General features: G+C 43.3%; 1 protein-coding gene across 1 annotated transcript; it reads left to right on the top strand.

Moving 5' to 3' along the window:
- Positions 1-2,902: 2,902 nt before the first annotated feature.
- On the top strand, positions 2,903-3,841 carry LOC147673439 (olfactory receptor 1L1-like). The gene has a single exon (XM_086946354.1). It carries the CDS (start codon positions 2,903-2,905, stop codon positions 3,839-3,841), a length of 939 nt encoding a protein of 312 aa, XP_086802480.1.
- Positions 3,842-26,645: the final 22,804 nt, after the last annotated feature.

Raw genomic sequence — 26,645 nt, 5'->3', positions numbered from 1 at the left:
GGTCTACTTCCCAAAGCATCCTGGTTAAGTTGGCTTAGCAGCTGTGGGCAAGCGGCTGCTCTGATGGTGCTTCATATTTACAGCCAATAAAGACTAACATTCTGCTTGATCTCATCACAACAGTGTTCTATGATATAGAATGCATGCATCATGTGAAAGGTGCATCATGGAGGACACGTTGAGTACCAGCGTCACATGTTTGCCCCGGTTTAACTGGTCCTAGTTGTTCCTTGTAGATAAATTAACTTGTACGCTGCTGTGTTTAGGTCTCATGATCTTCAGCCGTCTTCTGTAGATGAGGACTTCTCTCACATTTAGCTATAAATTGAGCACGAAGTTTACTTTTTAATTAACCGCGCTGAAGACAATACCTTTATGAGTGATTCTTTTATTATTTCACTTGACTATATCAAGTCATTTTCTTTCACTTTGTTCTGTTATTAAGAAGGTGAGCCTATGCCATTCAATTTCTTCATTGAAGCCATGCATGTGCAGCTTTAGAGCTAATATACATCTTGTTTCTTACGTTTTAATCCCTTTTCTATGTTCCCACCTTAAAAATAACTCATTGTTTATTCTCATACAGTGATATGATCCCACTTATGTTATGTTTTCGTATTTGAAATGTATACTACTATTTTCGGCTGTATTATTCCTTGCAAAAGTGCTATTCTTCCCCAATTGCCATTCTACGTTGTCATTGACACCAATGCTTCTGGCTCAGTAAGAAATTGGGTATGTTACATACACAGTTTATCCAGTGTTTCTGGATAACTGGATTCCTACACCTCTATCTAAGTTTATTAATTGTTTTGTGAACTTGCATACACAAAAGCTACATAAAGTAAGCCATGGTGGATGTGAGTTCTAGAAGGTGCTCTGGCCGTATGTTATTTCTTGGCAGCCGTCATGTTGCTGATCTGTACCTGATGTTAGCTCTCCCTTTAAGAAAAATCAAGGATTTGAGGGTCAACTGGACTCTTTAATCAAGACTGCGCATTTTTTATGAGTATGCACAATTTGATAGAGTTCAAAGGCTTTGAGTACTTTTGTTTAATCTTTCTTCACAAAACATTCTCTGCAGATATTTTGTGATCATGGGGCATTGTTTTTCTGGGGTTCAGATCTCTTACCATGAGGATATTTTATTTTTCAGCTTCTACTTCTCGGAAATTTTCTTCATGATAAATTGTTCCACAGTGCAATTGGGTGGAGAATTGCACAACAATGTCAGCATTATGTTCTGTAACCGTAAAGTGTGCAATAGCACGCTTCATCAAATATTAATAGGTCCAGATAATGAACAACTTTATTGTTTACTTTTCCTAAAACATCCAAAGTAGGCTTCAGGTCCCTTCACCATTGTGTCAATGACTCTTGATCTCTCATCTAGATGGTACAGATGCTGCCAAATTCCCTTCATCATTCAGGCACCTTGAAGGTTGTCACATGTCTGATCTATCCTCCTCTCATTTCTTCCACCTTAGTTAAGAGACAACAGGAATAAGGTTTTCCAGAAGACAGAACTAGACAGATCCGAACATGAACATAAAAGCTATTAGTCATTTCCGGCAAATAGTGTATTATTTATTAGCTGGGCAAAGTTTAGTATAATTTCTACTTTTGACCTTTGCTGTGTAACTGGTCTGGTTTACCACATTCCGGGATTTGTTAGGGAAAAGAAAAAACATTGAAAAAGTTTAGTGTGGAGTTGGTTGGCATCTTTGCAGTCTCATTATATTTTCTTGTGAGATTAAACTAATTAACAAATTTGTGTAGAAAATTGCAATTATAAACTAATATTTATAATCTACCCAGGTTTGTCTGACAAACTACAACAGGTTTTCGGATTTAGATAGTTTAGTGTCAGTGTGGTAAAGTCTTATGTTAGCTTTTTTATTGAGTTAAAAAAGTCAATATATTACATTAGCTTCTTAAGTTCTCTGAACACAATGAAAATGATTATCTGAACACTTTCTCTACTGTGTATGAGTATATGTTTTGGATCTAAACAGCTGCAAGTGGCTGTAACGAAAAAGTAAGTGATTTCCTAGTGACCCTTATTTAAGACTTTGGGGCCCATTAGGATGTCGGGCGGATCGCCACCGCCATGCGGGCGGTGGCTATCCGCCCGACATCCTTGCCCGCCCGCCCCCCATTTCCCCCCGCCATATTACTATGGCGGACGGACCACGGCGGACGGACCACGGCGGACGGAAACACCGTCTGGCGCTTTTCCACCCCAGTCGCCTTGCAGCCGGGGCAGAAAAGGGTTTATATGGTGGCGGTGTCTATTAGACATCGCAAGCCATATTACGATGGGCTGTGGGAGATGCCTTTCCGTGGCAGCATTGCAGGTGGTCTTTACTTTGGGGGCCCCGTGAGGGCCCCCACGGTGAAGGCGAGGCGAGGTGGGGGGTGCACCCTGCATTTGCATACACAATGCAGCAGGCACTGCGCGGTGCCTGCCGCTTTGTATATACAAATGCAGGCCATGCATTTTTAACATTGCGGCGGGCGGTGCTTTCAGCCCCGCTCGCCGCAATGTTAAAAATACGGGATGGGCCCACCACTGTGGTGGGCGCATTCTAATTCCCCCCACGGGACCCCCGCCCTTATGGCGGGCGGTCCCAATCCCCGGGAGGATGGCGGGCAAAGTCCGCCCGCCATCCTAATGACCCCCTTTGTATGAACAGACAGTAAAATGTATTCCCCAGAACCAGATATAGAAGTTAGGTTTCGAATAGCTAAAAATTCCTATTGCACGAGATTGACACCTAAAATCTTGACACCAGAATTGGGGTAGGAAAGTGCCACTCCAAAGACACTATCATGAATACTTACTGCTTGTGGATTCGGCTAACAAGAATCCTCTGTTTAAATCTTTCAGATGAGTCTCAAAATGGAGAGAAGAAACCAGAGTTCTGCTACTGAATTCATCCTCCTGGGGTTCTCCAGTCATCCGGAATATTCAATCCCTCTGTTCTTTACCTTCCTATTTATTTATGCCATAATCCTGCTAGGAAACCTGTTGATCTTCATTGTTATCAGAATAGACACTCGACTCCACACACCCATGTACATCTTTCTGGCCATTATGGCCTTGGGAGACATCTGTTCCACAACCATCATAGTGCCAAGGCTGTTGGTGGACTTGCTGTCAGTGAAGAAGGCAATTTCATTTGCAGCTTGCATCACACAGCTGTATTTTTTCATTTCTTTTGGCAATATGGGCAGCTGTCTGCTGGGAATTATGGGTTTTGACAGATACATGGCGATATGTCACCCTCTTCATTATATGCGGATCATGAATCAGAGGTTCTGTATAACTTTGGTGATCAGTGTCTGGGTGATCATTTCTATACATTCATTGGTGCACAGTATCTTGGTCTCCAAGTTAATCTATTGTGGATCCAATGAAATTCAGCACTATTTTTGTGATCTCCCACCTCTTTTGAAGCTATCCTGCTCAGACACTTCCACTATCGAGCTTTTACTCTTCACCGAGACGACAGCAATCTTGCTAGCACCGCCTCTGTGTGTTCTATTCTCCTACGTTCGGATCGCTATAGTCATTTTTAAAATGAAGTCCGCTGATGGGAGGAGGAAAGCATTTTCCACCTGCGTATCCCACTTGATATGCATTGTCTTAGCTTATGGACCACTGCTTTTTACATACATCCGACCATCTTCGGCATATGCCCTTGATAAGGAAATTGGCATAAGTTTATTGTATATCATGGTGATCCCAATTCTAAATCCATTTGTATATAGTATAAGAAACAATGATGTGAAAGAGGCATTGAAGAAAATGAGAAGTAAAATGCAATGTCACAAATAGGTCTTTGAGAAGGGAAAATAAAATGAACAATATTTCTTTTAACTGAATTTGGTACTAAATATGGAAAGGATGAATAAACAACATCTACCTCTGGGAAACAGATAACGGCAGCCTAGATGTCATTAAATCAAAGCACAAAAATGAGCTTGTCATTTCCTTAAAAATGTAATAAAATCACAGGGCCAAATTGACAAAGGTAAATACATTCATGAGTATAAGTTTACAATCCAAATTATCCTTTGTTACACCTGCTAGGAATCCACAAACAAATTCCTGGTGGAGATAAATTAATGTACTACTGCAAGTTTTTTCTACCATGAATGCGGAAAATCTTTAGTTGTATATCACACTCAATTTGTAAGAAGTGGGCATTCCAAAGCAAGCTCTACTAGCTTCGTTTGATGGCATTATAATTGAAAATTGTATTTAAATAGCACTTACTACCCCTGAGAAGGAATTGAAGTGTTTTGCGGTGAGTACCAAGCTATTCCGAACCCAAGATTAGAGGTTACTAGTTAGTAGATTGGTAATGTGTTTTTATTTTATTTTTTTCTTCTGTATTTGTAAGTAGTGGTTTTGTGTGTCAGGTAGTTTACCAAACACCAATTCAAACACTTTCCATTATGGCTGAGGTAATTTCACATACTGGATGGTAAGTATTACGGGTTATGCCAGACTTGCTGGTGGGTATAGGGTAAGGGTTGTCTGCATGGAGAAAAAATATTTTCCCTGCAGAGGAAAAAATGTGCATTTGAATAGGAGGCTCCTACTCCTCCTGTCCTGAGTTTGTCACTAGGGAGTACTATGCACAGTGGATAAAGAACTTTTTTGAAATATAATAGGACATTCTTAGAAGTATGCAAGGAGACATGCAACTGTCACAGCTTCCCACGTGTGCTTCAGAGAATATTTCTGAATCCCCAAACAATTTAAAATGATGTTCTGTTGGAAATTGAAATAGCCACCTAAACACTGGATACAATCACAGGTAGGGTAACCTTCAAAGGAAAGAATACCAAGAACCCTGTTTATATATTTGAAAATAGAAAACAAATTAGGCAGACCACACTCTTTAAAGGAATTAGTGTGCTTTAAAAATGAGATCTCAGTCTCAGAAAACTTTAGGTAAATCAGGTAGTGGCCCCTTGAGCCACTTCCTATGCCCTCCAAGCAGCCACTCTGATTCACATAGAGGAAGGGCTTGATAGGTGATCTTTTCTTCTTTATGAATCAGTTACTACCCCAACTTGGGAGCAGGTAACTAATCAATGCTTTGCTGCTGAAATTACTGTGGCAAACCATTGATTCATACAATACAGAAGGGACACTGATAGAATATCGCCCCCCAAAATATTCCCATACAAAAATATCAAGTTATAAATATCGATGTAAAAAATATCAACATCCTATATTTATAATGGTAAGTACAAAAATATTGAGGAATAAAATATTGATGTAAAAAATATAGGTGTACAAAATATCGATTTTAATATTAATATATATGTATATAAAATATTATTAAATAATATAATTAACTAAAAAAATAAATTTGATTTGATATACATTTCAACAAATATAACAAATACATTTAATTTCAACATACATATATACAATTTTATATATATATATATTTACTCTAAAACAATTAATAAACGATTCATTGTAATTTATTTCATAAATATATAAAAACCAAATCATATATATATATACATCTTAAACAGTGCAAATATTGTATTGCAAATATTGTACATCATATGACAATAAACATCAATCAATGTAGGCACCAGTCTTATTTACAAATGATGCCCATTGATGGGCTTACTCTAAGATGTTCCACATGAGTACATCAATTACATTTGTGTAAATCATGCCCATAGATGGGCTTACTCAAAATGTTCATCATATTACCCTGCATGAGTTCACAATACCCATTTAAAATCTTAGAGCTCACCACCGTGAGTGCTTGGTTTTTGTAGTGCAAACTACGGAGTTGGGAGCAGAGACTTTATTGTCATATTATGTACAATATTTGCACCGTTTAAGATGGCGGCCATGGCAGTGAATGTTTGGTTCTTTTACTATGTCCTTGCACTGTAATCTGTAAACATAAAAAACTGCAGTTTCGGCGACGCCATGTTACCATCGACAAAGGCGAATGCCGAAACGTGTCTGGACACCGTGAGCTCATAAATAAAATCTTAGAGCTCGCCACCGTGAGTGCTTGGTTTTTGTAGTGCAAACTATGGAGTTGGGAACAGTCACGGATGCGGGGGCACCACCCACTTAAAGGCACCCGCTCGGGAGTGCTAGGACTTTGGTGCAACGTTGGAGCAAGTATATATACATATATATATATATATATATATATATATATATATATATATATATATATATATATATATATATATATATATATATATATATATATACATATATATATATATATATATATATATATATATATATATATATATATATATATATATATATATATATATATATATATATATATATATATATATATATATATATATATATATATATATATATATATATATATATATATATATATATATATATATATATATATATATATATATATATATATATATATATATATATATATATATATATATATATATACACACACCAATTACGAGAAGTGTGGCTCACTGGTTAGATGAGGCAGACCTGGAAGCAGAGGTCAGCCCGGGACCAGGGTTCAATTCCCGGCTCGGCGGGGTCTTGAGTCCTAAAATGTCCATGGACTCGACAATTCTCGCTCCGGTGCCTACTCGATTCACGGGTTCACACTCTGCGACTCTGGGCAATAGCTTGCTTAATCTCCACAACGGCCCCTCGCGGCGGGATGCCTGGCTTTCACCTTGCGGATACCCTGCCGGGGTTATCTCACAGGGGAATACCAGGACGGGTTCCCTAAGCAAGCGCTTAGAGACCGGTTGGTGATTTGCGCTATATAAATTCCTGTACAATTACATAAAATCTAATTAAAAAACTGTATATGCTAAATTAAAACATCTAACTATTTCAATCAGTCAAAGATTTACTTCAGCCACTAGGACCATAAAAGCACATATATAATAAATACAGTACTTTACTTAGAAATTGTTGGCGGTATCCTTTAGGCTATCTAAAACCAGATAATACTTTGAGGAAAAATTTGCATTTCCCACTTGACATCTTTAGTTGGCGAATTCAACTCCTCTAATCGCCATCCTAGAAAGGATCGTACAATATACACACAGTATATGGTCTTTACATTAACTGCAAGACAAAAAAAATAAAGTGCATATGAGAAACAATGGGGTGGTTTCAAAAGAAAGATCAATTTCATTCAGATGTGGTAAAAAGAATACATTTATGCAACAAGGTATAACATTATGATGTATAAGAAAGACAATTTCATTAAAAAGACAATAACAATGTCAGAATAAAAATGTGGGCATAAGCATTTAAAATAAATCAATTAAAACACTGATTATTTAAAATGGTGCTAGACCTAGGGAGCAGCAATTAATTAATTCATTTTAAAAGGGAAGGTACAGGTCCAGCATGACATGATAACTAGTAGTGAGCTGGAATTCGCCTATGAGCTCTTCTTTAAGATGGCACTATGAGTACACCACATGGAATACAAAAGTGCAAGATGGAAAACACAAAGGGCATATCAGTGTCGTGCTTCAGTAACCTAAACACCTTGTAACAGCGTCTAGTCCCCAGGTTCCTGCACAACTGTTGCAGCCAGCGAGACCTTGGCCTACTGTAAGCAGGGCAGAAAAATAGCACATGAATTTCAGTTTCCTATGCTTTCTCGCACATTGGACAATCCGGACTGGGGGCACCCATCCATTTGTTAGTAAATGATCGATGTGGGAGCACCCCATGTCTGAATTGGTGGAATAACATCTTCGCAAGGAGCGGCTGGATATCGTCTAGCACGGATTCTAGCCTGTATTGGGATTTTAGTTCCAGAAACCTACGAGTTAGACGTCAAGGCGTAGACCCCCTCCATAGCTGCACCAGTTTGTATTCTCTAGAGGTCTCTAAGAGTACCTTTCTAGGGGTCACAATGCGGGTTTCTTCAGCAGTATTCCACAAATTGCCCCTCCCTAAAGTCAGTCAGATGTTCCTAATATAGGCCAACCATGGGAGTTTTCCCGCACCTTGAAGACCCATAACTTCTCTCAGCTCATCCCTATACGGGTCCAGTTCAGGAGTGCTCCAAAGCCATAGCCAAAATAGAAGAGATCTAAGAGCTACTTCATCTTCAATAGGACTAATCCCTAGGTCCATTCTAAGGAGTGTAAGTGGGGAAGTAGCGGGGAGGCCCAAGAGTTGCCAAGCAAAGGTATCTCTATGTGCGATAAGGAGGCAGTTGACAAATGACCCCATAATTCTGCTTCATAGAGCGCAGCACCCCTAGCCTGTACCTTATAGAGTTCTGCTGCAGGGCCTACCACTTTGTGGGTGCAGCTCTTATATGCCTTTGAGAAACACCACGCTGACTGGGCTAGCTTTAGACTATTTTAAAGTCTTTAAACTTAAATGTTACACTCCAGTGAGTCCAACAGTAGGGAAAATGTTGGATAGCGGAGGACTAAAAATGATTATTTCCACTCCATTGAGTGCAACAATGGGAAAATATTGGATAGCGGAGGGGTAAAAATTACTATTCCCACGCCAGTGAGTGCAACAGTAGGGAAAGTATTGGTAAGCGGAGAGGTAAAATAAACTATTCCCACTCCAGTTAGTGCAACAATAGGGAAAGTGTTGGATAGCGGAGTCAGCTCAAATTAAAAACAAACAAAATATCAACAACACAAAATATTTTAAAAAACAAAAAAATAAAACATATATAAAAATATTATACATTTAAAAAAGAGAGAAACATTTTATAATGCTAAATAGATATAACAAATACCTAGAAATATTATATTAAATAAATGTAAAAATAATTTACAAACAAATAATGTTTTAATTATAAATTATTTATAAACACAAACATGAATCATTGCATATATAGATTTTTGTATTTTCTACCTAAATTTAAAAGAAAATGTACCTCCATAATTAACATAATTGCTTATCAATTAAAGAAATATTATTCATTTAAAAAAAATTAAAACAGATAAAACTTAATTTACTCCCCAAACGTTACCCCTATAAAACCAAAGCCCACACACAAAAAACATAAAGAATTACACAAGTTAATTATCAATTGATGAATTCATTTTAATGATCAACTACTTAATAATTCATTAAAAATAAATGATTTCCCACCCTTTACCACTATAAACCCCACAACTCACATCTAAAATTAATTACACAATTGCCATATTAAAATTGTTATTCATTAATTAGCATTAATTAACAAATAATTATTAATTAATTAAAAGTAAATTATTTCTCACCCTTTACTCTTATGAACCCCACCACCCACTCCTAACAAAATGACACAATTAACATAATTAATTGCCAATTAATTAAATAATAGCAAATACCAACCAAATAATAATTAATTCATAATACAGTCCTTTTCACAATTAACACTATAAAATCTAAATTAAATAAATATGAATAAATAATAAAAAAATAATTTATTGTAATTAAATTACAGTTTATAAACTTTATTTTGATTCAAAAATAAATCACAAAAGTCATCTCGAAATATACAGCTAAGTTGGAATGTACATCAATTCCATAGAACCACACACATAATTGTGCCAAGGACATTATAAACATGTTAAGACAATAAATAGTATAAAAGGGATTTAAAACACACAATATATAAAAGCCTGGTATTATAAAGAGCATAAGTTCTAAACACAAAAATCCATAAAAACTATTAGAGTATGGACAAAGCAGGGTGTTAGTTTTAATCAATACCTCTCTTCTTTCCAACGGATTACCCAATCCCAGCCCAGAAACTTTGCTATAGAAATCACAGTGGGACCATCTACTGCTATTTTAAGTATTCTAAATGCCTCGTTGTGTAATTAAATTACTTCCCACACTATTCCCCTAGAGACCCCACCACCCGCTCCTGAAATAATGACACAATTAACATAAAGAATTAATATTATATATTTTTGGAAACAATATTAATGACTTTGATATTTTTTTAAAGAATATTTCTTACCTTAAAGTCGATATCCTTGACCACGATATTCTTGCTGTCGATATTTCTGTGTCACAATATTTCCAACTTGATATTTGTGTAAGTTGATATTTCCAACTCAATATTCTGTCTGCATATCAATACAGAGTTTTGTAGGAAAGACCCTTACACCCCAATTCCAAATTGCAAACTGGCATGGTTCGGAAACACCATTCTCTATTAGAAAAAACGTTCTGAATGGCAAAAAGAGGTTATTATTCTAGAGAAAGGGGTTTCACGTCATACAAATTTGATTTTACAAATATCAGTTGTTGACTTTTAGGAAATAAATTCATAATTCTAGAATTCCCATAATTTAGCAGATGTTACCTTTATGCACGAAAGTACTCAGACATTTGCCATTCATAGCTATTATAAGTCTCCTATTCCTGCCATAGACCAATCAATCTATATTAGACCGATGTGACCCCATAAGTGGATGAATTCTTCTTGAGCAGGTAACCCTTTCCACATTCCTGATAATGCCATTAGGTGTTTTAGTTGTACCATATAATGTAAAGGATAATGCCTTATATGGCCTAGTGAGCTCACATATATTGCAGTCAGTGTCAATGTGCTGCCAAGGTTCTCCATTATTCCAGTCAATTGCATAAATGACTTATATGGACCCTATGGAGCAGAGGATGATGTAGTCAAATTTGCATGGAACATGAACTATTTATGAGGTGGCCACTAAACTTTACATAGACCTTCTCATGGCAACTCAGGGCAATCATAAGCACATTTCACTGCATTCTATCAACCCTGTTTAACCTTTATTCAAACTGAGCCATCAAATATAAACAGGCCACCAAATCAGCCTCCTCTTTATAGTCCAGGAAATGTCCCTATAGCAAGTCAGGCATTTGTTACTTTGGCCATATTATGTGTCTTTCTGTACAGGTATGAACTCAAATCCACACATGATTGTTATTGCAAATGGCCTTTCAAGGAATATTCCAAGCCAAACTGTAATCCTTGCTGTCGCTCTTGAAGGAAGGTATGGACCTAAAACTTATTTATGTCTTCACAAAACTAGTTGTTATGGTATGTGTTAGTGTCCAAGGGAGGCTGACAAAGAGATTTATAGTCTCCAAGACATTTGGCAGATATGTGTTGTCAATCAAAGTAAAAATGTCTACAAGGGATTTCACTTGTTTTCAAAGTATTTAAAGTTCCAAATTATTTATGAGTCAGTTAAATGGAATCAGACTCCTAGGTGTCCCACTAGGACAACCAAACTAAATATAATTAACAAAGCACAAAAGAGAACAAAGCACACGGAGGATCCTAGTCGTAGAAAATGAATTTATCTGATTTTGGTATTTTTTAAAATTGAGAAGGGTACAGTTGAACAAAGTAGATATCAGCAAATAAAGTTATGACAAAGATGTACAAATGAATTTGGACACACAATTCATAACCTACGTCAGCTCCTGAATACAGCACAGCAAATATTATCAGAAAATCAATAAATATTGCTTGAGGAAGACAATTTTTCTTGGAGTTGGCAGGATTGTCGACGTTTCGGTCTTTGTGGCTTCAGTCCATTAGACCATCCTCAGGACAAATAACTTTATGCAGGATATACAACCTTCTATGGTAATCACAAGGAAACAAAAGTTGACCTTGAGTCAAATTGGCAGTAGAAAACAGCGTGGAAATCACTGGTCGTATCGGACAACAAAAATTGTCTGAATAGTGAAGCCAACAGCGGGTCTTTCCATATTCTTCAAAGATGGGAAGAACTCCAATTTAACAATCGATAACAAAATGGAGGTTTTCTCATCCACAGAAGCACAAATGACTGATGTGTAGTCCCACGGGACGAAAGTTCGGCCGTATTGCGTCGCGTGGGACTACACAAGAGGCAATGAGCAAGGTGTGTTAAGTTAGACTTAATGAACTACTCAGCTTTCCATAAATGTGTGAGACTCCATCATCAGCACACATTTCAGAAGATAATTTACTCTGCAGGGCACAGTGATGCAATAAGCATATTTTTGGGATTCAGAAGTTATGATCAACTGATTTTTCTATTTAAATACATTTCAAGTGTTTGATTCTGATGATTAAACTAGTACTGAGGCCAATTGTCATATCATTATCATCCTCATACTTTGCGTAACTGTTTTGATGTTTTTGGTGCCAATTTGTCTCTGAAACTCACTTAAAGACACACATGTATTCAAATATCAGAGACCCAAAAAGCTATCTCATTGATATTCCATCCTAAGGTCAACTGCAAATTCGTCTTCCTATGCAAGGCAAATTCTCTTTGCATAACTGAAAACCATGTGAGTAATGGCTAAGGCATTCCATTTAGGTGTGATTTGCTAATTTTTTAATTTGCACTTTAATGGGTGTACCACTGTGGCATGATTGCGAATTTCGGTGGTCCTGGAGCAGGCAGCATGCCACTGCTCTGCTCCCGGACCGCCGGAACCACTACCACCCGCACGCCAGATTTCAAGTAATTTTGCAGTATGGCGGGCAGGTGGTGTGGCGGTCTCATGGCGGTGCTGTTTAAAGGTTCATTGTGCCCATTCCTGCATGGTAAGAAATGCACCATGTCGTGTTGTCCTTCCTGTGCAGGAAATGGGTGTACAGATCTGCAGGGGGGCACAACAGATACCCCATGCATGCACCCCTGTGCACAGGGGCAAGAGCCTGTAGGGCCCCCTTTCTTTCCTCACCAGCAGCAGTTACATGGAAGAAGAACTTCCATGAGACCGCTGGCGGTGATGAAAGTCGTAATATGCTCGGCAGAACCTAAGGGCACCACCAAGCCTAGCAGTCCTCAGACGTAGTGGGATCACCACAGAATGCGGTTCCCTGGCAGTTTCAGTGGTGCAATGGCGGTCGTCAAAATCCTAATAGGTCGGTTGGAACGACAGTGCTGCAGTGGCTGGACCGCGGTCCGCGGGTCTGGCAGTCCTTGGATGCCAGATTAGTAATCAGGGCCTAAGTGTTATGCATGAACAATGAACAATAGCTGACTTAAAAAATATATTTTAGAATTGAACTACTCTGCACATACCTGGCTGTAGCCACCTTTGTTTTCTTTTGTAAATTCTATTTTTAATGCTATTGATTTTCTATGGTTATCTAATAATCTAGTAGTTTGACAGATTGTTTTATCTAAATGAACATTTATCATGACAACAGTGTTGGAGCAGTGTTGACAGTATTGGAGCAGTGTTTCAGTTACGTCCTTTGAAGGTGCGGTTATCAATATAGCGAACAAAAACAATTACAAAAATAGCCCAAAAACGCTGAAGACTTCTTTAGATTTTGGTGTGTTTAATGTTTGACTTCTAGTTATCGACCTCAAGAAGTTTTCTTTACCGATCTGTCAGACATTTTCCTCACTTCAGTATTGGTCTGTGTTCGCCACCACTCATGGTGCTCAAGAGGATTCTGGGTCACTTAACAGGAAAGCCGTTCTGCACCTTCTGCACAATTGACTCTGACTCTGTCTTACACTGTCTCTTTTATCCATTCGTCCTACTATGTCGGTTGCAATGTGATTTAGAACTAGACTGTCCTCAAGTTGAAACTCTTTTGCACGTAAATAAGGTGAGACTACCCTTAGGTACCTATACACAGAACTCAGCTGAACACACAAAAGGAAGCTGTAATGCGACAGCAACCACTAGCCAATCTCCTTGGCTGTCTGTAGGATGTTGCAAATGCAAATAGGAACATAATATAGATTCATGCTGATGTGGATTAGATTTTGTTGGAGACCTAACAATATTCTCGTACTATTTTACAGATGCATATTATGATCGGTGTCTGGGGTCTTCTATTAAAAATGTTGTTGTTTGTGTATTTCTGAAATTCATTCAGGTTTGTCGCATGTGTTGTGTGTTATTGGTTAGGACATGTTTCATTCTAAAGTACCTGAGTAAATAAAGTTTATTTCACTTTTTCCATCCTCTATCATTTCAGATACACTCATCTAGCTTCAGACCTCACTATTGCTCCAGACTACATCATTGCACCAGTCCTGTTTATTGACCCCATCCCTTAGGGTACTAACATTAATATGCTGTTAAGCTACACCCTTGATGATAGTACTCCAAGAAATCATGGATATTTGCCACAAAGGTAGTTTGGTGCAACAAGCAGCTTCCTCACGACCTTACAGGCAAATGATCATGCATATTTATTTATATGAACTGTTGGACATTTAAATTGATTTCAGGCAATTCTGGTAGAAGTGGAAAAGAGGCAACATCCATGCTGGACACATGGATATAACTTTCAATTTTTATGCATCAATACAAGCATTTGTGATCCAAGTGATAAAGTGCTTACATTGACTTGTTATAAGAGGTTTTATTTCTCTTTAGACTTTGACAATGATGTCTACCATGCCCTCCTTACCAGAATAGGTTTTGATGATGTCATCTTGCAATGCTTCATGTCTTCCCTGAACAGACCTCAGCTCATCCAAATGAGCTCCTCTGGATCATTGTTGTACAAAATGTCCATCTTCTGAAAGTGACCTTCAACCTTTACCTAGAGCTCATTGAGATCCATGTACACCTCAATTAACTAGTCAATAGGTAAAGACTCTGAACTCTAAATAGACATCAACCTCAGCTTTAGGACTCATGTCCCAAAAGAAGATGAACACGCTGGGCACCAACAGTACCTGCTTTACACAGTAAATGTCTTTCTATGAGGATTGAACTTCAGAACTGCCCGGAACTGATTCCATCCCATCTCAATTGAGGGAATTCTCGGGGCGTGGCCAGCAGCATGGCCGGCTAGGACGTGCCTCGCCGGAGCTCCGGCCGGGCTGCTCAATAATCCGACGATAATCGATACCCCGGAGAGCACACCCTTCAACATGCGGTGTGTGAAAGCTGCAGGCATCTAGTGAGCGCACTGAGGAGACAACATCATATCGGGGCTGCCTGAAACTTGGAGGACCGGCAGCCGAGCCGGGAGCGATCGTTGGGAGCAAAATGGCAGCAGTGGTATAGGCGGCCGCGGAGACGGAGCGGAGTGAGCCCGTGACCCAGACGGAACAACGGGGCAAGGTCGGAGCTTCAACAACACCACCCGGAATGGCCTGAGTCCCGGCAGAACCGCGACTGTGGTGCCTGGTCTGGAGCAGGAGGTGCCTTTTGAGGTCCGGCCGCCTTTACCAAGATGGCGGGCGGTTGATTGTTGGCCCGGTACCTGGGAAGCGGAGGCAGAGTGCGGCCATCCCCCACACTGCGAAGCGGTGGGAAACGGCGGCTGACGAGAGTGGTGCTCTAGAGGGGCTACCCCTGTGAAAGGGAAGACGCGGACGAGCACCGCGGGACACCGGTGACGGAATCGTCAGAGTGCGCCTACGGAGGCTGAGCTGGTGTGGTAACGGCGGAGGAGGTGAGCCCGAAGGGAAACGCACCAGCGGCGGGGACTGCCCGGTGAGGAACCTCGTCTTGATTGTCCGGTTCGCCCACAGCCACCCCCGCGCCCGCACCCAAACCCCCCCCCCCGGCTGCATCCCTCTACCCCCGCCCGCCCCGGCACAAAACGGAGCACCGCACGGGTGCGAGTGCGGTGCCCTGGGACCTGCAGCAGCAGGTGGCGGAGGGGCAGCGACAAACGGAGACACCACCGGGGGCGGCCCCGCTGGGCGGCCCGGTGCGCCGAGGATTGAGCGGTCTGGAGGTACAAGGAGAGGCGGGGGGCAGGCAACCGTCTGCGGAACTGTTGGCGGGAGGGCGGTACGCCCAGCAACACAGGGGCAAAGGATCCTGAAGGCAATGTGGGGGAAACAAGACTAGTGAGTGGAGGCAGTGTCCCCTCGGCATTTATACGGCCTGGGTGGCCGAAGTGGAAGTGGCGGAGGTGACTGGGAGACGGCCGGAGGGGCACACGGCAACTGGTGGAGGCCGACGAGACTGGGACGCTTTCTCCTGCCGTCTGACGCCGCCGGGCGCCCGCCCTTGCACCGGCACCCCCACCCCTGCTGGCAGAGCGGTACGGACGGTGGGGCCTCCGGCCTCGGGGATGCTCCCGGGCGCGGTGTGAGGGGCAGATCTTGGCATGCCTGGCTGCCTGGCCCTGGGAGAGAAGAGTTACTAGCGAAATGGAAAGGGGCAGCCAGGACGGACCACGCGGTGCAGACCTCGGGTGAGTGCCCACGATACCGAGGAGTGGCGTGTGGGGGGGGCCTGGCGGTGAGGGGGCCTCGAGAGATATTTCCTCACAGGCTGCTGAAGCTGGAGTTAGGACGAAATTGGGTGCGACTGCCTCCAGATTGAACTTTCCCCAAGGCTCGCACGTTTAAAAAGTTGAAGACAGACCGCCTATAGCGACAATCCGCCTGAGACGAGGATCATCATGGGGAAGAGAGACCCGGTCCCTAAGCCCACTAAACAGGGCCCCATGGACAATTATACGACATCAAGACAGGCCATAGAGCACCGGCCGGAGACTTCCGGATCACAATCGGAAACGGCGATGCTGCTGGTGGCCATCCAGGCCTCCAGGAGTGACATCCAGGAATCCCAGGCGGCCCTGGAGGTGAAGATTGGAGAAGTGGGCTCTGAGATAACGTTGCTGCGACAGGACTTTAGAAAACTAACGGACAGGGTGGCAGCAGCTGAAACTAGGGTCACTGACAATGATGCATCGATTACAGCCCTAAAAAAAGACATGGCGGAGCTCCAGGCCTCACATCGTCACTTGCAATGGAAGGTGGACGATGCAGAAAATAGATCGAGGCGCAACAACCTTCGCTTTGTGGGCTTTAGGGAAGGAATTGAAGGGAGGGATATGGCTTCCTTCCTCCATGCCTGGCTAAAGACTACCTTCCCGGCAGCACAGTTCTCGGCGTGCTTCGTCATTGAGAGAGCGCACAGGGCGCTCCTGGCCAAGCCACCAGAAGGGGCAAGACCGAGACCAGTCATAGCGAGATTCCTGAACTATGCAGATAGGGATCTGATCCTACGAGAAGCCAGGAAGCTGGGAGAAATCCGCTTTGAGAATGCAACCATAATGATTTTCCCGGACTACAGCCAGGAGGTGTCGAAACAGCGCCGCTCCTTCGATTCTGTAAAGACGAAATTAAGATCCTTGAACATTGCTTACATGCTCCTTTTTCCCGTGAACTCAAAGTGATCTACAAAGATAAGTCCATTTTCTTTACATGCCCGGAGGACGCGTGGCAATGGCTTGAAGAACGCCCTATCCTGAACAGTAGTGAGGCGGCCGGGCGGGAAGCAATGGACAGATCAATAAGGGAAAGGCCACGCTGGGAGCTGCCGAAACCGCAGCGTAGGCGATCGGGCAAGATGAGGAAACGTAAGCCGGCGACGCCCTATCAAACCGGTGGTGCCAGTGAAAGAAGGGGGGGCAGATCAACGTCTCCTGGAAACGAATCAGTAGCGGGCTCCAGGTTTAGCTGCCTGCGGAATGGCATCCGTTCTGAAGGGGACGAGGAGGAAGAATCGGAGGGTCATGCCTCAGGAGGAGGTGAAAACGACGGCCTTGGAGACTCAGTCCACCCGTTAGTCAAAGAAATACAGCACTTGGAGCAGGACTCGTCGGGGCAGGGGCCCATAACAGACACTCAGGATTCACACTCATGAATGTTGATGCCCAGGGACCAGTGAGATTGCAGCCCGGCCAACGGGAGCACGCAAGTTGACACGCCCTTCAATGTTGTTTGAGTTGCTTATACAGTTATTTGGTGCGTGATGGGAGGGATGTGTGGGAGGGCGACAGGCCTTCTCCCATGGATAGTTTGGTCCCAGGTTGGGATGCGACTGGAAGGGGAGGGAGGTGGGGAGGGGGGTCAAGGGGGGGACGGTTTACTTATTCCCTCAAGTTGGGGTCCAAGAGGGTTGTGGGGGGGAGGGAGGGGTCAGTTGAGAAGCAGCAGCAACACACCATGCCACACCTTGAGCCACTCCTAATCCAGGGACCTACCTGGGAAGGGGATTGTAATGCACAATGGCAGATACACTAGATGCTCCACACACAGGTGACGCAGGGGTCACCGTATTAACATGGAATGTGAATGGCCTTGGGTCAAAGATCAAGAGGAGCCTGGTAAACGCCTACCTCAAGAGACTAGCGCCTGATATCATCCTTCTTCAGGAAACTCACCTTAGAGGCAATAAGTGCTCGTTTATAGCGAGAGGCCGCCACGTAGTGTTGGCGCATGCAGGGTACACAACAGACTCCAGGGGTGTAGCGATCCTCATTAAAAAAACGGCACCATTCACTATCACTCATACATGGCTAGACCCACAGGGGACCTACGCGGGAGTACAAGGGGTCTGGAAGAGGCGTAGGTACACGATCCTCTCAGTGTATGCCCCCCCAAAGCTACAGGCATGCACCCTCAAGGCGATCACCGCTATACTCATGGACACGGCTGACACGATACAAATAGTGGGGGGAGATTTTAATGATGTTATGTGTGCAACACGGGATCGGTCGGGGACACCACGTACAGTAGGGTCCAGTTCGGCCTTAGCACGGCAAATGAATATCATAGGCCTCACCGATGTTTGGAGATGGCTTCATCCTACACAGGAGGCCTACTCCTTTTACTCAGGGGCCCACAGGGTCTTTTCAAGACTAGACTATATCTTCGTGTCCAGGCAGGATGTTTCATCGAAGGATTTGGCAGAATACAAAGCAAGGGGAATCTCAGATCACTCTCCGCTGTATGCACAGATGGGGCGGGGGAGGGGAGAGAGGAAGGCGGAATGGCGCCTAGCGGCCTGGGACATCCAAACGCCGGAAATACTGTGGGGCATCAGAGCGGACATAAGGGTGTACGTGGCCGAAAATGAGGGTACAGTTGACTCAGGGATCACCCTTTGGGAGGCGATGAAGCCGGTCCTGAGGGATCGCATACAAAGTAGGCTGGGAGAGGTAAGGCGGAAGCAGCAGGACAAGGTAGCTAGTGCAGAGGCGTCTATCTTAGCCCTAGAAGCGGAATACCAACAACGGAAGGAGGATGTACTACTTAGGAAACTGTTAGACACGCAAATACACTATAGGGAAATGGTCACCGATGAGGCATGTACTCAGGCGTTGGCGACTCTCCACCGATTGTACGACGTGGGAGATAAGTCCGGCAAACTCCTGGCATGGCTGAGCAGGAAAGAAAGAGCGGCGAGGTGGGTGGATCAGATTACATTGGCGGAGGACAGACGGGTATGCACAGACGAGGCCATAGCGGATGCCTTTGCGACATATTATGAGAACTTCTATAGGGCCAGAGATCTGGGGGACAGTGAGGACGCGCAGCACTACATGAGAGACATGGAGGTGCCGTCTCTGTACCCTGAGGCCAGCACGGCCTTGGAGGCAGAGGTGACACTGGAGGATATATCGGAAACCAAAGCCTCGCTGAAACCGGGGAAGGCCCCGGGGCCGAACGGCTTTCCGGCGGAATTCTTCAAGCGGGCGGCTGACCTGCTACAACGACATTTTAAAACTCTATTCGTGGAGGCATATCAGGTGGAGAGCCTGCCGCCAGACCTCGTCTTAGCCACTATTGTCCCGATATACAAGGAGGGCAAGCCTAGGGATGATTGTGCCTCCTACCGCCCTATTTCCCTCCTCAATATGGAGACAAAGATTTTGGCCACTATTCTGGCTAAACGTCTGAGACAGGTAATTACGGATCTTGTGCATATGGACCAGTCCAGTTTCCTCCCGGACAGGGCGACCAAATTGAACCTCCGCCGCACTCATAATTGGCTACAGGAGGTTAGAGGGAGAAGTGAGCCCCACTGGTTCCTCTCCCTGGACGCGGAGAAGGCCTTCGACGCAGTCCACTGGCCTTTCCTGATGGAGACACTGCAGAGATTTGGCTTTGGCCCTAAGTTTCTGAAGTGGGTTCGGCTCCTATACTCAGCCCCGAGGGCGCGAGTGCGGGTCAACGGGAGGCTGTCCCGCGAATTTCAAATCGGCAGGGGAACGCGCCAGGGATGCCCACTGTCCCCCCTTCTATTCACCCTCACAATAGAAATATTAGCGATAAGGATTAGACAAAACCAGGGGATTCGGGGTTTCACATGGGGGAACTCTGACGCCACTCAGGAGAAAATATCTTTATATGCCGACGACGTCCTGTTGTTTGTAACCGACCCAGACACGACAATTCCGGAACTGTTCAGGGAACTAGCCGGTTTCGGTGCAAGGGCAGGCCACGCTATAAAATGGCACAAATCAGTCCTATATGACCCGCAAGGTCTGGAGCGAAGGGAGTGCTTGCCAGGGCTACTCATTCATACCAAGGATAGCTTTCAATACTTAGAAGTATACATAACTCTAGACAGGGAACTTTCCTTTGCCAACAATGTTGCCCGAGTTATGGTATGTGCAACGACTGAGATGGATAGGTGGCGACAGCTCCCACTCACCCTAGTAGGCCGCGGCACTCTACAAAATGGTTCTACTCCCGAAGTTTCTATACGCACTTCAAAACGAGTATTATCCGCTGCCAGCCAAAATTATGAATAAAATCCATGCGGATCTGCGGGCATTCCTGTGGCTGGGGAAACAGCCGAGGGTGCTTTATCCACACTACAGCGACACCAATACAGTGGAGGGATTTCCCTTCCCAACCTTGCTTTGGTGGTGGCGAAAAGGGATATTGCAAGACACTGGGGGGCGTCTGAACCGCCAGATATAGAGGAATGGAGGAGGGGGCTGGACTTGTATACGGCTGCCGAGAGAGTGACTTACAAAGCCAGGGGATGCCCCAAAAAGTTTCGGAGAGTGTGGGCAAAGTGGAGACAATACCATGGACTGCAGTGAGGCCGCAGAGAAGAAGAGTAGGAGGTTAGGAGGGCCCCCAACACGGCGGAACGGACGGCAGTGACTTTGGGGGGCCGTGTACATACTTGAATGATCAGACTACGTGTGAGCGATGGAGGAGAGCTCAATAGGGGGAGCGGGGTGGGCCCAGGGGGGGTGGAGGAGGGGTGGGTGTGTAGGCTGCTGTTCTGGGGATTGCTTTATTTTATTATTTTCTCTCTATGTTTCTGTTGAAGATCTAAGTGTTCTATCGATACCTGTGGAATCCAAAAAAGAAAAGTTGCGCAACTGACGGACAAAGGCGGAATGTTGACGCCCTGCCGAGTGCTGATTTTTTTTCATTTGTGATGCTATTTGATGCAACAATAAAAAGAATTTATAAAAAAAAATTGAGGGAATACTCTGCAGGATGACATCAACAAAACATATTGAACAGCCTGATAAGCAACCTCCATCCTTTTGCTGGCATTAAGAAAAGTTTCTGGACATATGACAAGATGACCATCACATTCAAACAACCCACAGATTCCTACTCCAATGAGTATGTCACCTTTAATAACTGGTGCATGGTCCACAAAGCATTCATCTCTAGGTTGCAGTGGTCACCATAACACTAGGAATGGCCAGAGTAATGCCGGACTGGACACAATTAGGCATATATGCTCAAGACATGTCACATGTGGCAAATGTTGTGCTTGACAGCCACAATTAGGTCAAAGGTTCCCACAAATATCTAGAAAGCTAGTAGTTGTAGCCAACACTGTGACAGAAATGGCCAAGATTATGCCAGCATACCAAAGGGGCACCAGATGCCACTGGAGGTGTCATAGGCAAGAGATTGCTGCCAGACATTTGCGACTTGGGAGGGCCACTACACTAAGCACACTCACTCACACATGAAGGCGCAAACTAGGACACATGAAAATACTCACATGTACAAAATGCACACAGCCATGCACAGACAGATGTGCACATAGGTGCTCACCTTACACCTATCCAGCACAGCAAGTGAAGTCCTTAACAGTCTCTTCTCCAGTACTAACCGCTGGTGTTTCTTGCTACACAGCTGCCCCCTTACCCGGCCTACACACATCACTTTGGCTTCTCTAGTTCTGCACTCAAACCGAATCTTCTTTGCTCTGTGCGCCACACAACTTTCGTTTTGTCACAGCTACATTCTCTCACTCACAGTGTGTGTGAGTTAATGTGAAAGAGAGAGAGAGACAAATTGGGTACATTATGTTGTCCTGCCACCAGTTTTCTGCTTTCCACTCCTAAGATCTTTAAGCAAGATGCAGGGATTCCACAGTGTAAGTAACAATACAAGTCAACTTCAGCCCTTTTAATGAGGGTCTGGGCAACACTTCAATGAGCTTATTACTGGCACTTCATGAGCTACTTGTTGGGGACTCTTGGTCCAGATAAAACAAAAGACATGCATAACCTACCACTAAATAAAAGTAGATATATCAATGTGAATTCAAGTGGGAACATTTGGAACAACGAAGCAAGAGCCACGAGTTCCGAAAGCCAGCAAGTGGAACACCGACTTGCCTGAACAACCACTTTACCTTAACCACGCATGTGCTTGGTTAAGGCAAAGTCGGTCTAGTGTTCAGGATGAGCATAAGAAAGAAAGAGAAGAGGGCAAGTAAGAGAGGTTCGGGTAGTTTTTAGGGGGTTGGGGTGTCGGGGTAGTTTTTAGGGTTGGGAATTCGGCGTAGTTTTTAGGGGTGGGGGTATTTGGGGTCGTTTTTAGGGGTAGTTTTCAGCAGGTGGGAGGGTTTGGGTAGTTTTTAGGGGGTGGAACGGGTTCAGATTAGTTTTAAGGGGTTTGGTGGTTTAAGGTAGTTTTAAGGAGGTTTGGGTGTATTTAGGGCTCAGAGGGAGGAGGAGGGGGTGGTAAACGTAGCCACAGATAGCTGTTTACCATGCATGCCTTTACCCTGAAAACCTTGGTAAAGGAGTGCGTGGTAAAGCAATTCAGGGTTAAGACATGTTGTAATAGAGACCGCATTCTTAAGGTAGGCGTTGTAAAGTAACTCGTTGTTTTGTCATACAACAGCATCAAGAAACATCTCAGATACATCAAGAGTGGCAGGAGAAAGTGGTGCTGTTTTCTCCATAACTTTAGCCCAGACATGGGGTACAAACATGGACATATTACACAAAGTGCCCTGATACAGAGTCAGGAGTGAGGATATTAACTTGGATGGACTAAGATGGTCTTCAAATTTGGGCTGACAATTATTTCAATTGTTGTGATAATTCCCCCATAGCGACAAATTGAGACACTTTTACACAGTGCTCTATCTGGACACAGAGGCAGTATTAGGTAATCAGCAGAAAATACATTGCTCAGAGGCAGACAAGCATCAACCAAGACAAAACAAAAGTCATGTGTATAAATTACCGGAAAACAAAAACAAAACACAATTGGCACTTGGCAAAATGCAAGCTTGAAGTCGTACAAGACTACAAATATCTGGGGGTTATGATCGATAGCAAAGGCAATTACAAAGTACAATTTGAGGCAATAAAAAAGAGGGGGCTTATGACAGCAGTAGCACTAAGAAACCTGAAGAACATAACCGCGGGCCCGAGCTTCCTCCCTCTGACCAAGGTGATACAGGCCAAACTCATACCATCTATCACCTATGGAAGCGAAGCCATGAGAGGGAGGGATGCGGAAACATTAAATGGTACCATCGCCAGAGCGCTAAGAATTATATACGGGCTGCCTGGATATACATCTCCAGCGCAAATGAGGCTGGAATTTGGTATACAAAAACAGGAGCTGGACAGGAAAGGAGCCTTTGTTAAAACCTGGTTTAAGATCAAAAAAGGGCAACCAGAAACTTTAAATGTCTATTTGTGGAGAGAAGTAGAAACGAAAGTAACTTGCCCAGCCAGACTGTTCTTGGACACTGCACTGGACCAGTTGGGCTTACGGCAACTCTGGGCAACGCCTGGGACCATGGCAAGCTTCAAGAAAATCGTAAATAACACTGTTAAAAAAGAGTCAATCTTACAGGACAAAGCGGCCTTGACTGAACGTTCGCATGGCTGGCTAACTATACAATCTTATAGTAAAGCGACTCCTCAAGCTTACCTCCTCTCTAACTTCTCCAGAACCATCAAAGAGAAGTTTCTGAAATTTCGGTTAGGTCTGCTGCCGACAGCATACCACCTGCCCCCTTGGCTGCGCCCTCCAAAGCCAGCAGTGTGCCGCCTTTGTGGGGAAGGAGAGGAGGACATAGTCCACATTATAACCATTTGCCGCGAGCTGATGCAGGAGCGCCGGCAACTACTCAGACCAATTTTCAACAAAAACCAAATACGGTCATGCAGACAAGCGGTGCTTGCAAGCTTCTCTGGCCAAGATGCTCAACTAAGCTGCTGTCTGGTAAAGTTTTTAATTGCAGCTGACCTACATTTTAAAAAAAAAGTGCACACAACCATAACAGTGTGTTAAGCATACAATGTCAAGTTTCTTTCTCCGCACCCAAACCTCAAAGGAAACCATTGAAAGGCTAACTATACGACATACTTTGCACAAACCAACGGAAGCCGAGGCAGCACTATGCACTTTAAATCGGCGCATCCCGGTCTGTCATCGTTCTGAAGTCAAGATTTTAATAAGGGGGGTACTTTTATCTCACGGACTGCCACTGATATTCGCCGGCCGAAGTGAAGAAACAAGATTATGGACTACCGAGGCCGGGGGTGTGGATTTTCTTCCCAATCTTAACGCATGTTTTTGTTTAACTATGGCTATCAGTTTTTTTATAAAGAAAATTGAGGTTTTATTGTTTATAATAGTGGGTCAATCATTGTAATGGTTTTAATTAACTGCACAATAAATGTATTACTTACTTACTTACAGAGGCAGACATATGTTCTTTGTAATGGGAAACAGTAAACATACAAATGGTGCAAGATTCATTCAGTACAGTCTGAAACTGGGACTTCATTTCTTTGGTTGGTTGTTTGGAGTGGGAGAGCTGAGTAAAGAGGTTTCTGAGTCTGAAAACACATGAATGATGGAGGATTTCTGATGGTAGAACTAAAAGGTGGTTTTTTTCATGCTTGCAGATTGGTACTGAAATGGAAACAGAAAATCAAAGCATTGTCGCCAACATCATCCTTCTTGGCTTCTACAACCTTCCAGAGCAGAAGACTCTCCTTTTCATTGTCTTCTTCATTAGGTGCATAATGATCTTGCTAGGAAAGCTGACAATCTTATGTTTAATCAAAATCAACTCTAGTCTCCACACACCCATGTACCTTCTCCTGAGCATGCTGGCATGTGTAGACATCTGTCTGACATCCATGTCACTGACAAAGTTGCTAGTAAACCTCCTTTCAGTGCAGAAGTCAGTTTCATTCTTGGCTTGCATCCTCCAGCTGAACTTTCTCTTTTCAATTGGAAACATGGACAGTTTCCTTCAGGGAAACATGTGCTGCAAACAATATGGGGCAATACGCCATCTTCTGCATTGCGCGCAGTTTCTGAGAAAGTGCCTCTACATTTCACTGGTGCTCTGTGCATTGATAATCACTGCTGTACATTCTTTAGTGCACTGTTTGATGTCCTCCAAGATACTCTATTATGACTCGGGAGAAATCCATCAGTACTTTTGTGATGTGCCATCTTTTCTGAAGCTGTCATGTTCGGACACCACCAATGACAAGCTCCTGCTTTTCGGTGGGATTACGGCATTTATACTGATGTCGCTGTGTATACGTGTTGCTTATGTTAGAATTGGTTTGATCATTCTGAAAATCAAACTCTCTGATGGAAGTACGAAACACCTTTTCACTTGGGTCTCCCATCTCATCGCTATAGCTCGATTTTATATTCCCCGGCATCTTGTATACCTCGGTCCATCGCCAGCTCCCTGCGGTCATAAGGACAAACCGATTGATCTAATGTACAGTAGGGTGACCTCTAAACTGAACAAATTTGCATACACAATCAGAACCAATAAATTGAAAGAATCATTGAGAAAAGTGAGAAACAAAATGAAATGACTTCGATACTTCTTTTCGAAAGAATCAAAGAATGACGTAACCCTAGAGTTCATCTGCTTTTTAAAATTCATATCATAAACAAGCATTGGCAAAGGTAATATGTTTGGCAATGGATATACTTTCTAGTACATTTTGGTAAAAATAATTAGGTCTTGGTCAACACTAAATCTAAAAAGAGAAAAACACTCAAAAAAGAACTAGTGACACACATCATTTCTCTTCCCTCCTGTAACTACCACATGTCCCACCTGCTTGAGCACAATCTGTTGTAGTTACAATATGTAGAATGCTGTGAGCTTAAAGAAGAAAGAGGTGTACCTTTGTTTTGTCTGTTTATTATTACCTACCAGATGATGAAAACCTACCTCTTTATCATAGAAAAATTACTGCATACACTAAGACGTTTAATGACCATTAAACTGGACCGAACTTGGTCCTATTACATCCTGGATACTGGGGCTTAAATACTCTGGAGCCACGTGCTCACTTTTAATTGGACAACACAATATTGACCAGCCGGGTTGGAAGTAGAACTGGCAGAGAGGGGAGAGGAACTGAAAGATCGGCTGGCTGTACAGCCCTGGAGAGGTTGCGGGGTATTCCCCTATCGACAAAGCACATGTTGACTGGGCGAAAAGAATTAAAGACGAAGATCAGAAAATAACACATTGTTCCTTTTTGTATAATCTTTAGAACTGCTATGTTACTCTTGATGCATGCGTGAGCCAAGGATGATTGTTGACTGTAAATATTTGCACCGGCTGTATTATACCCCTGCTCGGCTCCACCGATTTCCCT

This window comes from Lissotriton vulgaris, chromosome 12 (genome assembly GCF_964263255.1).
Source record: "Lissotriton vulgaris chromosome 12, aLisVul1.2, whole genome shotgun sequence".
Classification (NCBI taxonomy): Eukaryota; Metazoa; Chordata; class Amphibia; order Caudata; family Salamandridae; genus Lissotriton; species Lissotriton vulgaris.
Note: the sequence above shows the minus strand (reverse complement) of the source record. Positions and strands in the feature narration are given on the sequence as shown.

Coding starts and splice junctions, on each gene's coding strand:
- LOC147673439 (XM_086946354.1), top strand. CDS start 2,903: ATGGAGAGAAGAAACCAGAGTTCTGCTACTGAATTCATCCTCCTGGGG.